This window comes from Macaca mulatta, chromosome X (genome assembly GCF_049350105.2).
Source record: "Macaca mulatta isolate MMU2019108-1 chromosome X, T2T-MMU8v2.0, whole genome shotgun sequence".
NCBI classification, from domain to species: Eukaryota; Metazoa; Chordata; class Mammalia; order Primates; family Cercopithecidae; genus Macaca; species Macaca mulatta.
Genome location: NC_133426.1, coordinates 137,079,092 through 137,093,234, shown reverse-complemented (window position 1 = coordinate 137,093,234; position 14,143 = coordinate 137,079,092). Strand labels below are relative to the sequence as shown.

Genomic DNA, 14,143 nt, shown 5'->3' with positions numbered 1-14,143 from the left:
GAAGAGTTTCCTGGGACTTGAGACTTTCGATGTTAAAACCAGGGCAGTCTCAGGCAAACTTGAATAAGTTGACCATCCTTTTTCAAACATACATCTTAGAAGATTTTTCCTCTTTTCTCTTAATTTACCTATAAGCTGCAAACCAATCCATATCAGCTTTCTTACCCATCAAACTTTTTTTTTTGAGACAGGGTCTCACTCTGTTGCCCAGGCTGGAGTGCATTTGTGAGATCACAGCTCACTGCAGCCTCAACCTCATGGGCTCAAGTAATCCTTCCACCTCAGCCTCCTGAGTAGTTGGGACTACAGACGCATGCCACCATGCCTGGCTAATTTTTGTATTTTTTATAGAAACAGGGTTTCACCACGTTGCCCAGGATGGCCTCGAACTCCTGGACTCAAGCAAGCCACCTGCCTTGGCCTCCCAAGGTGCTGGGATTAAGGCATGAGCCACCGTACCCGGCCCCATCAAACTTTTGTCCTGGGTTTTTAGCCATTAGCCAATGTTCATTTTCAAAATGGGAAGTCTTACACCATCCACCTCTCCCACCATCACCCCTGCTATTGTCTATTACAAAACAAGGGAGGCAGGAGCAAAAAAAAAAAAAAAAAAAAGATAGAGCAAAGAGCTGAGGGCCTCTGTAACACAGACTGAATATTTGCTCACAGATGATCTCATGGTCCATTTCCTTCTCTGGATGCTATCCTTTGGGGGAACTCCTAGGGCATCTGGAGCAGGGGTAAGTGCTAATTCCCTAGGAAATCAAGGATGCCTCTAAGAGGCTGGAGAGGACTCTTGACTCCTCAGAATGAATCAGCTCAGGATACTTTTTTTTTCAGAAGCAGCATTCAGGGAAATGTGCCCATAAATTGTACTGCCTATTTCATAGGATCTGGGACTTTCGAGAAGTGCCATTGAATATAGGTGCTGTCCAAAATGTTAAGTCATTTAAGCATATGTCCTCTTAACAAAGGCAGTGGCCCACTTGGGAGTCTTACTGTTCTAACCACATCCCAGCTGTGGTGATACATCCTCTTCAATGGCATTTGCTTTCATTCTAGCTAGCACTCCCCCTTCATTTCCCTCTGGGAAGTGATGCTATTCTGCAATTAAATGGCCCATTTGGCAGTGAAGGGGAGGATGCAATGTGAATACTAGGACCAAGCAGTCCATTGCAATGGTATGAAATTGAACTATGTGTCAGTAAAAACCATCTGCTGCTTTTTTAATTTACAAAAATAATACATGCACATTATCTTTAAAATGTAAGCCGTATAGAAATCTAGTAAAGGGAAAGTGCAGGTTACCACCCACAATCCCACTGCTCGAGGATAACCACTGTTAACAGTTTGGCACAGATTTCAGACCCTTTCCTGCAAGTGTGCTGCACCTATATTAAATGTATATGTCTATACACATTATCTATGTTTTCTGAAATGGGGATTCTACTCTATATGATACCCTGGCATGTGCTTCGTTCACTTGACTGGATACGGCACTGGGACGAAGGCATAACTGCACTCCTAGCCTAGGCCTAGCTCCCCCTTAGCGACTTCCTGCCAGAGTAGTGCCAGGGCCTCCCAAAGAGAGCCTGAGGTGATACCAACAGAACTGGGGCTCCCTCCAGCTTCAGGGACATTCATTGTGGCGCCAACTCTGGGTTTCTTTCAGGATCCCCTGGTGCTCTTTACCCAAGCCCTGGTGCCAAGGCTCATAGTGAGGAGAGTAACTTACTAACTCTACTAATGTGAAGATGACCACCTAAAACAAGTCCTAAAGGAGTCCACAGATTTGTTTTTGTTTTCGTATTGAGGGGTGTGTGTGTGTGTGTGTGTGTGTGTGTGTGAGAGAGAGAGAGAGAGAGAGAGAGAAAGAGAGAGAGAGACAGAGAGAGAGTGGGGAGAGAAAGACAATGCAGAGAAGTATGAACACAGAGCTTTCCCCATTCCTGTTACTTCTCCATGATGAACTAACGCATTTGTGAGGGATTCTGCTCTGGTGGCAGCCATTTCTACCTTCCTCCCCTCCGAAAAGGCTCAGCAGCTTCAGTGGACCTGCACACAGCATCACCAGCACTGAGCAGCCATCATTCAGCTTCTTACAAACCCAGGCCTTTCCACATGACTGACCCCAGCTCTTTCCAATAGCAACTCAGCGGACCCTGTCTGATGGTCACAGCAGAGGAACGCTGCTGGCTGGAAGCCACTCTGCCAACACACAAAAATGCGCAAGGAGCGGAAGGAGGTTCAATGTCCCCCACCCCCCGCCCCGCCCCGCCCAACACACACACAGACACATCAGCATTCTAAAGTAGGAAACACTGGGAAAGAACATTAGGAAAATAGAACTGATTTTGAATGGAGATGTTCTGTCTGTCCCACAGATCTGCACCAGTGATGTGGAGTGTCTCATGGGTAGACTCCAGCATACCTTCAAGCAGGAAATGACTGGAGTTGGAGCCAGCCTGGAAAAGAGATGGAAATTCTGTGGCTTTGAGGGCTTGAAGCTGACCTAAATCTCTTTGCCTAACAACTTGGGATCCTGAAGATAAATATGTGTTGGACAAGCATAGAAAGTGATTTGTATTTTTAATGGTTTTCAAGTGGAAGTTCCTTTGAATTTGTCAGTTCATTCCTGGAAAATCTTTTGAGTTAAAATAAGGATCCTAGGACAGCACCTCGAACTACAGGCCCTAAAGAGAAATTGCCTCAAACCGCAAGTGCTGTAACTTCCTCCCCTTTCTGTCAATTGGTTGTCTTTAAATATTGCAAAAGTCCTGAGGCTAAACAGTATTTGGAGTGTTTTCAGTGTCTGTACTACTGTTGTAGACTTTGGTATTTTTTTAAACACTGTTAACTTAAATGTTTTGATGATTTGTATGTGATTTGTGTTTCTAAACTTCTCTTTACATTAATGTTGCTACTGGTGAAAGGAATGAGAGCAGCACTAAGTCCTCTGTGTAACTGCCATTGTCTTTCCAATCCCCAGTAGACTAGTAAATAAATAATACATCAGTGTCTTCTAGAAGGTGCCTGACCAGGTTCACCTTTTAAATGACAAAGCATGGTTTGTGGCTTTTTGCAAAATTACTATGAACCAAAAGTTGACAAATGTTCCAAAGTTATTTTCTCTAACATATCACATTAAAGATCTGTTTCAGAATTGTAAAAAGTACATCTAGATGTGTTTGCAGAAAGCAAGTATCCAGTATGACTGGCATGTGTTCGTGCTATTCAGAATCACTTGTAAATAGTCTGCTTTTAAAGGAGGGCATGTTCCGTTTTCTGTGAATTAAAACACGCTCATGTGTGGACACACACGCACAAACACACGCACGTGCGCACACAGTGACAGAAGGGATTTGTGTTAATTTTCTTTCCCCTCTGGCCTTCTTACGGTCTCTTGGTCCCTTTGCTTCTGTTGTCAGTGTGTTGAATTGCAAACCGTGTACTGCTGTAAATACTATGTTTACTTCATGCTGAATGTTTGCAAAGACTTGATGTAAGTATTAATAGTAATGAATCAATGAATAAATAATGAGCCAGGGTTTGTGAGGCTTTCTGCAAATAAGTCAGCTCCACCTGGAGTGTGGATTGCCAGAGACACCTCCAGTTCTGTAGTGCCCATCGGCAAATCGCAATGGCAGCATGTGAGTGGACCATTCAGAAACTGCTGCTTGGTGGAAAGGAAACGGAGAGGATGAAGGTTTGGGGCAAATATCCTGAGGCAGAGATGGTCTTTATTGTGTGTGGTGGTGGTTGTGGTTCTTATAATAATGCAAGCATACCCCCGCTTGAGTCTCAATTGAAGATAAAAGAATGTACTGAGTAAGCAAAGCCAATGGAGAGTATTTCACGAAAATACTTTGTAAATGAAATGCCAGTAGTGCTCAAAGTTGTATTTTTAAAAGATAAATATTCCTTTTTATACCTCCGTTTTGTGTCCTGTTTTTAATGACTTTCTCTCTAAGTAATCCATTAGTAGTTATCTCAGTTCCTTCCTTTGGGTTACTAGGATGTTGGAAAAAGATGCCAAGCCTGCCTTGACAACTGGAAATAGGGTTCCACCGCAGCCCGTTCATGCTGCGAACTGGCTTTCCCCTCAAGCACCCTGCTGTGGCACCAGCAGGAAGCTAGGGTTCATTTTACACTGGCTCCCTCACTGATGCATCTCTCATCAACACTACGGAAGGCTTTGTTTCATCCGTCTCAGGGGCTCTTGGAATACCTAATTTTAATAATATCTATGAAATCAGGGGAAACTTTCCACTTACAGTTATTTCTTGTTTAAATAAATTAATTTTTAGGGGAGAGCAGTAGGAAAAAGAGCTAATGCATGCCAGGCTTAGTACCTAGGTGATGGGTTGAGGTGCAGCAAACCACCATGGCACACGTTCACCTATGTAACAAACCTGCACATCCTGCACATGTACCCCGGCACTTAAAAAATAAAAGAAAAAAATCAAACTCCTTACCATGATATTAATACATTAAAAAAATTGTTTAAAGCAACAGCTGCCACACCTAAACACCTTACTCTCCTTCACTTAATCAACTTACATCGCAGATTGTCTGTTTCTGTTACTCCTGCCAGTTTAGATAGACTCCTCCCAGTTTGCTTGAATATACTAGTTGTTATGGTTAATTGTATGTGGCAACTTGGCTAGGTTGTAGTGCCGAGTTGCTTGGTCAAACACCAGTCTAGATATTGCTGTGAAGGTATATTTTAGATGTGATTAACATTTAAGCCAGTAGACTTTTGAGTAAAACAGGTTACCCATTATCATATGGGTGGACCTCATCTGATCAGCTGAACGCCTTAAGAGAAAAGACTGAAGTTGCCTGAGGAGGGAATTCTGCTTCGAGACTGCCTTTGGACTCAAAACTGCGACATCCAACTCCTGCCAGAACTTCCAGCCTGCTGGCCTGCCCTACAAATCTCTAACTTGCCAGCACCCATAATCGCAAGAGCCAATTCCTTAAAATAAATAGATGTCTCTCATATATATCTATATATAAATAAGCATAGATATATAGAGATATATAGATATGAATGTGCATTACATTACACAATCAAATTGTGGCACATACCATCTCTCACAAACCTTTTCATCCATCATAGAAATCTATTAATGAAGCCGCTTTTTCCTACAAAGTCCCAGTGCTATTTATGGTTCTGTTGTTCCTCCAGAATTTTGAAATAATGCTGTTTTGTTATGTTTATGAGATACAGTAGTTAGCGTTTCTTCAATATAATAATGAATAGAAGCTTTATTTTATTTTATAAATGATTTTTTCATCTCCTTCCCTAGTCCTGTGACATCTCTAAATCTGACTTTTTTTATTACCAAGTTGCTTGTTAAATGTCTTCAATGCAAATGAAAGTTATTTTTCATAGAAAATTAAAGACACATCTGTATTCAAGTTACATAGAGGTTTTTTTTTTTTTTTAATTTTGGCCCAAAAATGTATGCTTTTCATATAAGGCAGAAGAAACTGTATTATTTGAAAAGATAGCATAAATGCACAAGAACTTTTAACTTGCCCAGTAGAACTATGTGAGCCCTTAGGATTCTCAGCTGTCTTAGATGGTACATCAGGTAGATATGGCTTCATTTTCTACCACAGTTGCTACCATCTGCTGAGCACCTATTAGGTAGTCGCGATGCCCAAAGTCTCTATCTGTGTGTCTTCAGGCAAGTTACATGGACACAACGAGAGCTTCAATTTTCTTATAGACAAAATTAAGAAGAAATAGTACCTACCTCACAGAATGGTAGGAAAGAGTCAATGAGGTAGCATCTGCAAATTGCTCAACCAGTGCTTGGCCCATAGTGAGTTCTCAATAAGAGGTATGATTGTGATTCAACCAAAGTTCATGACCTTACCCACATTTAAAAAAATGTTTTTGTGGGCCAGGAGTGGTGGTTCATACCTGTGATCCCAGCGCTTTGGGAGGCCAAGGCAGGCAGATCACTTGAGGTCAGGAGTTCGAGATCAGCCTGGCCAACATGGTGAGACCCCCACCCCCCCACCCCATCTCTACTAAAAATACAAAAATTAGCCAGGCGTGGTGGCGGGCACCTATAATCCCAGCTATGTGGGAGGCTGAGGCAGGAGAATCGCTTGAGGCAGAGATTGCAGTGAGCCAAGATCGCTCCACTACACTCCAATCTGGGCAACAGAGTGAGTGAGAGCCTGTCTCCAGAAAAAAAAAAAAAAATGTTTTTGTGTTCATACATAGAACTGTACGGCCACATCATGTTGCTGGACTTCAAGACGAAATTCAGCTGTTTATACATACTCCAAACATTTACTCTGTCCCAAACACTGTCAGGCACAATGGGACACAAAAGGAGTACGGCTGGCCCCTGCCTTCAAAAACCTAGAAGGGTAGCTGCAACACACTGGACTTAAGTTTTTCACCCTTTAGCCAAAGCCGTAAAAGTTAATTGTGAAAATATTCAGTGCTGACCACCCATGAATTATGTCGATAAGGTGGTAATGACCTCTTGCTCTTGACACTTGAACTATTACTATCTATGCCCCCGCCCTACCTCCAGAGAATAAGGTGCATGAGAGTATGGTTCTCATTTGTCTTGTTTACTGCCATATCCCCAGAACCTGGTACACTGTAGGTGTTTAGTAAAGATTTGTTACATTAGTATTTGTGTAGCATTTTAAACTACATTCAGGCTGGGCGCAGTGGCTCACGCCTGTAATCCCAGCACTTGGGAGGCCGAGGTGGGCACATCTCCTGAGGACAAGAGTTGGAGACCAGCCTGGCCAACATGGTGAAACCCTGTCTCTACTTAAAAAATACAAAATTTAGCCGGGCGTGGTGGTGCACACCTGTAATCCCGGCTACACGGGAGGCTGAGGCAGGAGAATCGCTTGAACTCGGGAGGCAGAATTTGCAGTGAGCCAAGATCATGCCACTGCACTCCAGCCTGCATGACAGAGTGAGACTCTGTCTCAAAAAAAAACATAAAAAATAAAAATAAATAAACTACATTCATATGCACTAATAATAATAAAAGCTAACATTATTTAGTGATTCCTACTTAACAGGATATATACATGCGTGTATATACATATATACACGCACACGTATATGTATACACGCACACGTATATTTATACACACACACGTATATATATTTTATGTTTACTACAATGTGAAAAGTAAATTTATTAGCCTCCATTTCAGCTGAGACTTGGAGATGTACAGTAACTTGCTTAATTTTTTTTTTTTTTTTCCAGACGGAGTCTCACTCTGTCACCCAGGCTGGAGTGCAGTGGTGTGATCTAGGCTCACTGCAAGCTCCGCCTCCTGGGTTCATGCCATTCTACTGCCTCAGCCTCCCGAGTAGCTGAGACTACAGGTGCCCACCACCACGCCCTGCTAATATATTTTTTTTTTTTTTTGCATTTTTAGTAGAGACAGGGTTTCACCGTGTTAGCCAGGATGGTCTCGATCTCCTGACCTCGTGATCCACCCACCTCGGCCTCCCAAAGTGCTGGGATTACAGGCATGAGCCACCACGCCCGGCTACTTGCTTAAGTTTTTAAGAGGCAGAAATGAAATTTGAATCTTGGTCTCTCCAATCACAAGCTTAAAACTTTCCACTGCACCAATATTTTATTTAATCTTCATATCAACTTAATTGGTAATATTATTATAAACCCCATATTGTTCATTCATGTGCCATTATAGAGTGCCTGATATGTTCAAGTCTTAGTCCTGGAAATTCAAAGGTGAACACAACATGTCCCCTTCCCTCAAGAGCTTATATTCTGGTAGGGGAGCCTGCTAAATGACACAGTCATGGTGCCCCAGGTCACTTTATAACACTGTCACTTCTCTGAGCCTTTTTTAAATCTGTAAAGTGAAAATCATATATTTCCCTCGAAGTTTCATTTATGAGGTGTTGATCAATGTAAAGTGCCCAGTACTATGCCTGGCAAAGTAAGTGCTCAATAAATAGCTATAATCATTATCCAGCCAATAGTCATATCAACAATGCTTTAATGACACCAGAGCTACCTTTATAGTAATGGGGATCCCATAAGGCCACACAATAACTTAAAAGAAGGAGACCTGCTGGCTCAGAGAAATTCAGGAGATTTTACTGAACAATGCTCCATTAGAGTTAGGTAGTGCTTGGCCTAAGCCAAACACAGTGAGGAAATTTCCTTCTACTGTCTTCTGATACGGTCTCAGTATCCTTCCAATTCTACCCACTCCCATCATGAGATAGACCACATCCCATTAACAAGAAGGCCAAGGAGGTCTTATCTCCTCTACCATTTCCCAAGATTCATAGCATCATCCCAGTTTTTTAGTTTGACAGTAAGCTTTGAAGTTCTAAGCTTGCTTACATTTTCTATCTGGGAGGATGACCTCAAAGGCATACTAAAGTAATTAATTATTGGGGCAACAGAAGGAAAGAAAAGAATTGATTATACACACAGGTATGTACATTCAAGGCTATAGAGCCCTATGGAGATGACATCAGATCTTGGATGGAAATGGTATACAGGACACATTAATGAGTGTTCTGCCCAACTGCATTCACTCTAAGTCTGTTTGAATATGAGACTACCCTAAAATGAATAATCCTCTGTGGCATCAGACCTCTGAAACTTTAACTTGTTACTATTCCTCAATAAATACCTTATATGGTGCTTTAAGCTGTTTTCAAAGTAACTCCGTGCACAAGCATTATGTCATTTGATCTTCACAACACACTGTGAACTAGCAGGGGCAGATGACTTCCTCACCATCATTGCAGCTAAGGAAAACAAGTCTCAAAAGATGAAGAACTATACCCTAGGTCGCACAGCTAAGTGGATGATGGAGCTGGGATGAGAATGTAAGATTCCTGAGTTCTCCCTATCTCTACCCCACTTCAGCTCCAGCCTCTGCCTATTATAGCTGAGGGAATATAAAGTAGGGGTTCTGAACATTTTTTGGTGCCATGAACCCCTTTGTAAGTCTGGTGAAGCACATGAAGTCCTTATCAGAATAACGTTTTTTAAATGAATGAAATAAAATACAAAGGAAACCAACTACAGATGCTCCTTGACTTACTACGTGGTTACATGCCAATAAAACTATCATAAGTTGAAAATGTCGTAAGTCAAAAATGCATTTAATACACCTAACCTGCCAAACATCATAGCTTAGCCTATGATGTTTATCTAACACAAAGCCTATTTTATAATAAAGTGTCAAATATCTCATGTAATGTGTTGAATACCATACTGAAAAGTGAAAAATGGAATCTGTTTCTGTACTGAAACAGAAAAACAGTACCAAACAGAAACCTGTATGAGTACTCAAAATACAATTTTTACTGAACATACATTGCATTCACACCATTATACAGTTGAAAAATGTACGTCAAACCATTGTAAGTTGGGGACCATCTGGATATTGTAATAGTACACTTCTCAAAATATTTTTAAAACATGTTTGTGATATAGTAATGTATATGCTCCTTTAACACCTGAAATAGCAATATGAAACAGCAACAAGTCTAATAACCACTTCAGTTTTGAAATAGTGATAAGCATAAACAACCCAAGAAATCCGCAATATCATGTGATATGATAATATCTATGATACTGATGAAAAAGACTCAGTTACCGCTAACATCTCTGTATTTTGTAGCCTACATTTATAAGGAAAGAAAATGCCAAATTTCAGTTAGAGGTTAGTAAAAATATGAATTTAACTTTTCCATCCAAATTCACACACTCACTAAATTCTACCTGAAGTCACTATGTAAAGAAGCACCAATAGCAGGAAGACTGATGAAAGGTAAAGTGAGAGTTCCCAAATCGGGACCAGGAGTAGCTTCATTAAATGCGTTAATATTTATAAATTACTTAGAATAATGTCCACCACACGGTAAGCTCTAAAGAATCACTTATTAAATAAAATATATTTTAAACAAGATTTATAAATGATTGAGATACTAATTCTTTGCACATTTTGAAATTCTAAGTCAATGCATAAATGACAGAAGATGCCTTCAAGTTTGCATTTCCATGTGAAGGAGTGACAGATGAGCTTCAATGTGAGCAAGTATAAAGTACTGCATTTAGGAAAAAATGAGCCACTACTCACAAGATGTTAGGCTCCAAACCATCAGTTCTAGCACAGGAAAGGGAACTGGGTGTTGTTGACGTCCCTGAAGACATCTGCCCAATGAGCGGTTGGTATCATAAAAAGGCAAGAAATTCCAAGCAGAGTTAAAAAAAAAAAAAGAAAGAAAGAAAGAAAGAAAGAAAGAAAGAAAGAAAGAAAGAAAGAAAGAAAGAAAGAAAGAAAGAAAGAAAGAAAGAAAACATAAGGCATTATCTTATCCCCTTTTAAGAAAATAAGTTTTGTGCCCACACCAGTAAAACAGTCTGTTTCATGTGGCTGGGCCTCAAGACATGAAATTCAATATTTCGATTCATATGTGGTTCAAGTGCTTAATCTGTCTTAAGACATTCTGCCAGACAATAGGGGATGTATAGATAAATCTGAGACACTATTCTTGAGGAGTGTGAAGAGGAACTCAAAGAATCAAGGGTGTGGATGAGTTTTAATACACTAATGAAACATATTCTACCCATTTGAACCAGTTCAGGAGAGAAAAACCTGGAATGCTGAATTCAATGTTTTTCACTTAATACAGCCTTCTCTCTCTCTTCCTCTCTCTCTCTCTCTTTCACACACACACACACACACACACACACACACACACACAGCAGTGCATGCAGCACTTGGTAAAACCAGTATTACAATCATGCCTTGTTTATAGTATTTAATATAAGTGCGCTTACCAGATAATTGAAACTTGCCCCTTCCAGTACTAACCTTTTAAAAATCATTTTAAATTAAAAAAAATATTTTAAACATTTCTGAGATACTTTACATCCTTTCCCATGATGTTAAAAGGTTCCGGACTTGTCCTGACCTCTCCTCTGCATTATGGATCCATGCTGCCACTGAGAACTTTAGTTATTAGATTGCACAGTCACAGAGGTATTAAGCCTGAAGTTGAGGGTTCCATCTTCATCCTTCAAGCCAAGAAGCCATTAAGCAATTTTCCCTTTCTCCCTGGAAGTATATCTGTTTTCATATCCAATCTCTCCTCTTTCTTCTTCTTGTTTGCTTCTTGTCTATTATGGTTAGGAACCATATCATCAAGCTTCTGAAGAACTTGGAGTTAAGTAAGAGACAATTAATTGAGGAAAGAACAAAAAGTTAAATCAGACACTATCATTGATTGATGACTCAAAGTTTTACTGCCAATTCTATAACCTTCATATCTGCTCCACTTCATACCACACCTAAAGACAAATCTCCTTACCCTGGCATTCAGGGCCTTTTATGATTTTGCTCCATACTTCATTTTAACTGTATTTTCCACGTGTACTACTCTTCAAATACACTACTTCAGCCAGACTGAACTCCCTGTGCCTCCCCATACATCCACAAGTCTGAAACCTACCCTTCATTCAAGGTCTAACTCAAATGCTACCTTCTCCATTAAGCCCTCCTGGATTCCCCTCACTCCTTCTCCATCTCTGAATGACCTCTCCCTTTCTTCGAGCCCTCAGAACCCTTTATCTGTACCTTCATCATATGACTTAACCACTGTCTACTTCATAGTATGCTCATGTACATGTCATCCTCTCTGCAAGGACGATATCTGATTCATTCATTCATGCATTTACTTAGCAAATATTTACGGAGCACCCACTACATGCTAGACAACTATTCTAGACATTGATGATACAACAGTAAGCAATCAGACAGAACTTCTTGTCCTTGAACTTATGCTCTAGGGATGGAGTAGGGGAGTGTGTTTTCATTGGCTTGGGCAGTCGTAACAAAATATCATAGACTAGGTAGTTCAAACAACAGAAATTTATTTCTCAGTTCTGGAGGCTGAACATTCCAAGATCAAATTGCTGACTGATTGGGTTTCCTGGTGAGGGCTCTCTTCCTGGTTTGCAGATGGCCACTTTTTCACTGTCTTTACATGGGAGAGAAAGAGAAAGAGAGAAGCTGGGGGAGAGAAAGAGAAAGCTCTCTAATATCTCTTCTTATAAGAGCACTAATCCCATCATGAGGGCCCATCCTTATGACCTCATCTCCCCCTATTTACCTTTCGAAGGCCCCATCTCCAAATACCATCACTTTGGGGTTAGGGCTTCAACATATAAATGGCAGGGGACACAATTCAATCCATAGCACAAGTAGACTAACAATAAACAAAGTAAATAAATTATATAATATATGAGAAGGTACTAAGTGCTAAGGAAAAAGATAAAAAAGGGAAATAGGATAGAGAATATTGGTGGGCCATGTTGAATTTTAAATAGGGTGATATTTGAACACCTGAGAAAACATCATTTGAGTAAAGATTTTTTAAAGGTAAGCATTTTCAAAGGATCGCTCTGGGTGCTGAGTGGAAAGTAAACTGTAAACGGTAAGGGAGGAAATAGGGAGACCCGTTGGAGGTCACTGCAATAATTTAGATAAGAAATAAAGGTGACTTTGGACCACGGTTGTAGCATTGGAAGTTATAAGAAATGGTATGATTCCAGATGTATTTTGAACATGTGAATTAATTGAATACAGGCTGTAAGAGAAAGAGCGGAATGAAGAATGAAGCTTCTTGGCGCAAACTAGTGGAACTTATTAAGATGGGGAAGACTACAGAAGGAGCAGAGTTGAGAAGAAAGATCAGATTTGGAGATGTTAAGTTTGAGATGCTGAGTCTCTTTCAGGTGGAAATGCCAAGTAGACAACTGGATAAAGGAATCCGAAGGTTAGAAAAGAGGTCAAAGTTGCAAATATACAGTTGGAAATCATCAGCTTCAGATGGTATTTAAAGTCATGAAGCTAAATGAGATTACCAAGGAGATGACCAAGGTCCAAGGACTGAGGCCAGGGAATGCCAAGATTAAAAGGCCAGGGATATGAGAAAAACCAACAAGTGACACTGAAAAGGACCACAAGAGTGTAACATCCTAGAAGTCAAGTAAGGAAGTGAGCAAGGATGGAGTGAAGGAGTCAACTGCTGCTGAAAGGGCTATTAATGTAAGAACTGAGAAATGACCTCTGGATTTAGCAATGTGGAGGTCACTTGTAAACTTGCAGTTTCAGTAGAGTGGTGGAGGGCACACGCCTAACAAGTAGGTTTAGGAAAGTATAAAAGCAGAAGAATTGGAAACTGAATATGCATAACCCTTTTAAAGAATTTGGTTGTACAGAGGAGCATAGAAATGGGGTTGAAACTGAAGGGGGAAATGGAGTCGAGAGCAGTTTTTAATATGGAAAAATGACAATACCATTGCATGTTGTTAAGAATAATCAAGAAAATAGGGAGAATGACTGACATATTTCAAAAAGGGAGACAGTGAGCTAGGGAGAAGAAATGAAGAAAACAAGAAAGGAAGAGCAAGTGAAAAGGAGAAGAAAGGAGGCAACAAAGGAGAAAGAGCCAGAGAGAATTAAACTTCTAAAGTTGGGCACATGAAAAGTAATTTCATCTATTAGGACCCTTTCTCTTGCCTAGGGGTAGTGGTAGGTTTCTTGAACTGGCTTAGGCAAGGGTGATTTAGATAATTGCTACAAAGATTGGAGGTATAATGTGAAGAGAATGAAATCTAACTCCATGGGTAAAAGTCCTGACTCTGTGACCTTGAGCAAGTTACTCGGCCTCCCTCTGCCTCAGTTTTTTCATCTGTAAAATGGAAATGATAGCACTATCTTCCTCACAGGATTATTATGAGACTTAAATAAGTTATTTAAAGTACTTGAAGCATGATGTAAATGTGAAGTATCATCATTACTACTTTAGGGAATCAAAAGCCAGGAATCTCCCTGGGCCTCAGAAACAACTACACTGGTGCCACAGAATGAGCCAGGCCTCTGCATGTCTCTTGTCACTATTGCTATCTGAATTATGACTTCATTCTTTCTTCTTGCTGCCACCACCAACAACTCCAGAGCTTCACATTTTAACAAAGCCAACTACACACACAGAGAGAACTGAAGTATACTCTGACCTCAAATACAGAAACTCTGAGGAAGGAACTCATTGACCAACTTGATTCAAGTGTCCAGACAAGGT

General features: G+C 40.5%; 1 protein-coding gene across 6 annotated transcripts in view; it reads left to right on the top strand.

The window, feature by feature from the left end:
- ENOX2 (ecto-NOX disulfide-thiol exchanger 2) overlaps positions 1-3,935 on the top strand; it is a 291,115-nt gene extending 287,180 nt beyond the window's left edge. For all 6 annotated transcript variants that reach the window (XM_015128190.3, XM_077988108.1, XM_015128191.3 and 3 more), the window contains one exon: positions 2,385-3,935. In XM_015128190.3, coding sequence (XP_014983676.1) covers positions 2,385-2,516 — 132 coding nt within the window. In that variant the 3' untranslated portion in view covers positions 2,517-3,935. The remainder of the gene's footprint in view (positions 1-2,384) is intronic.
- Positions 3,936-14,143: the final 10,208 nt, after the last annotated feature.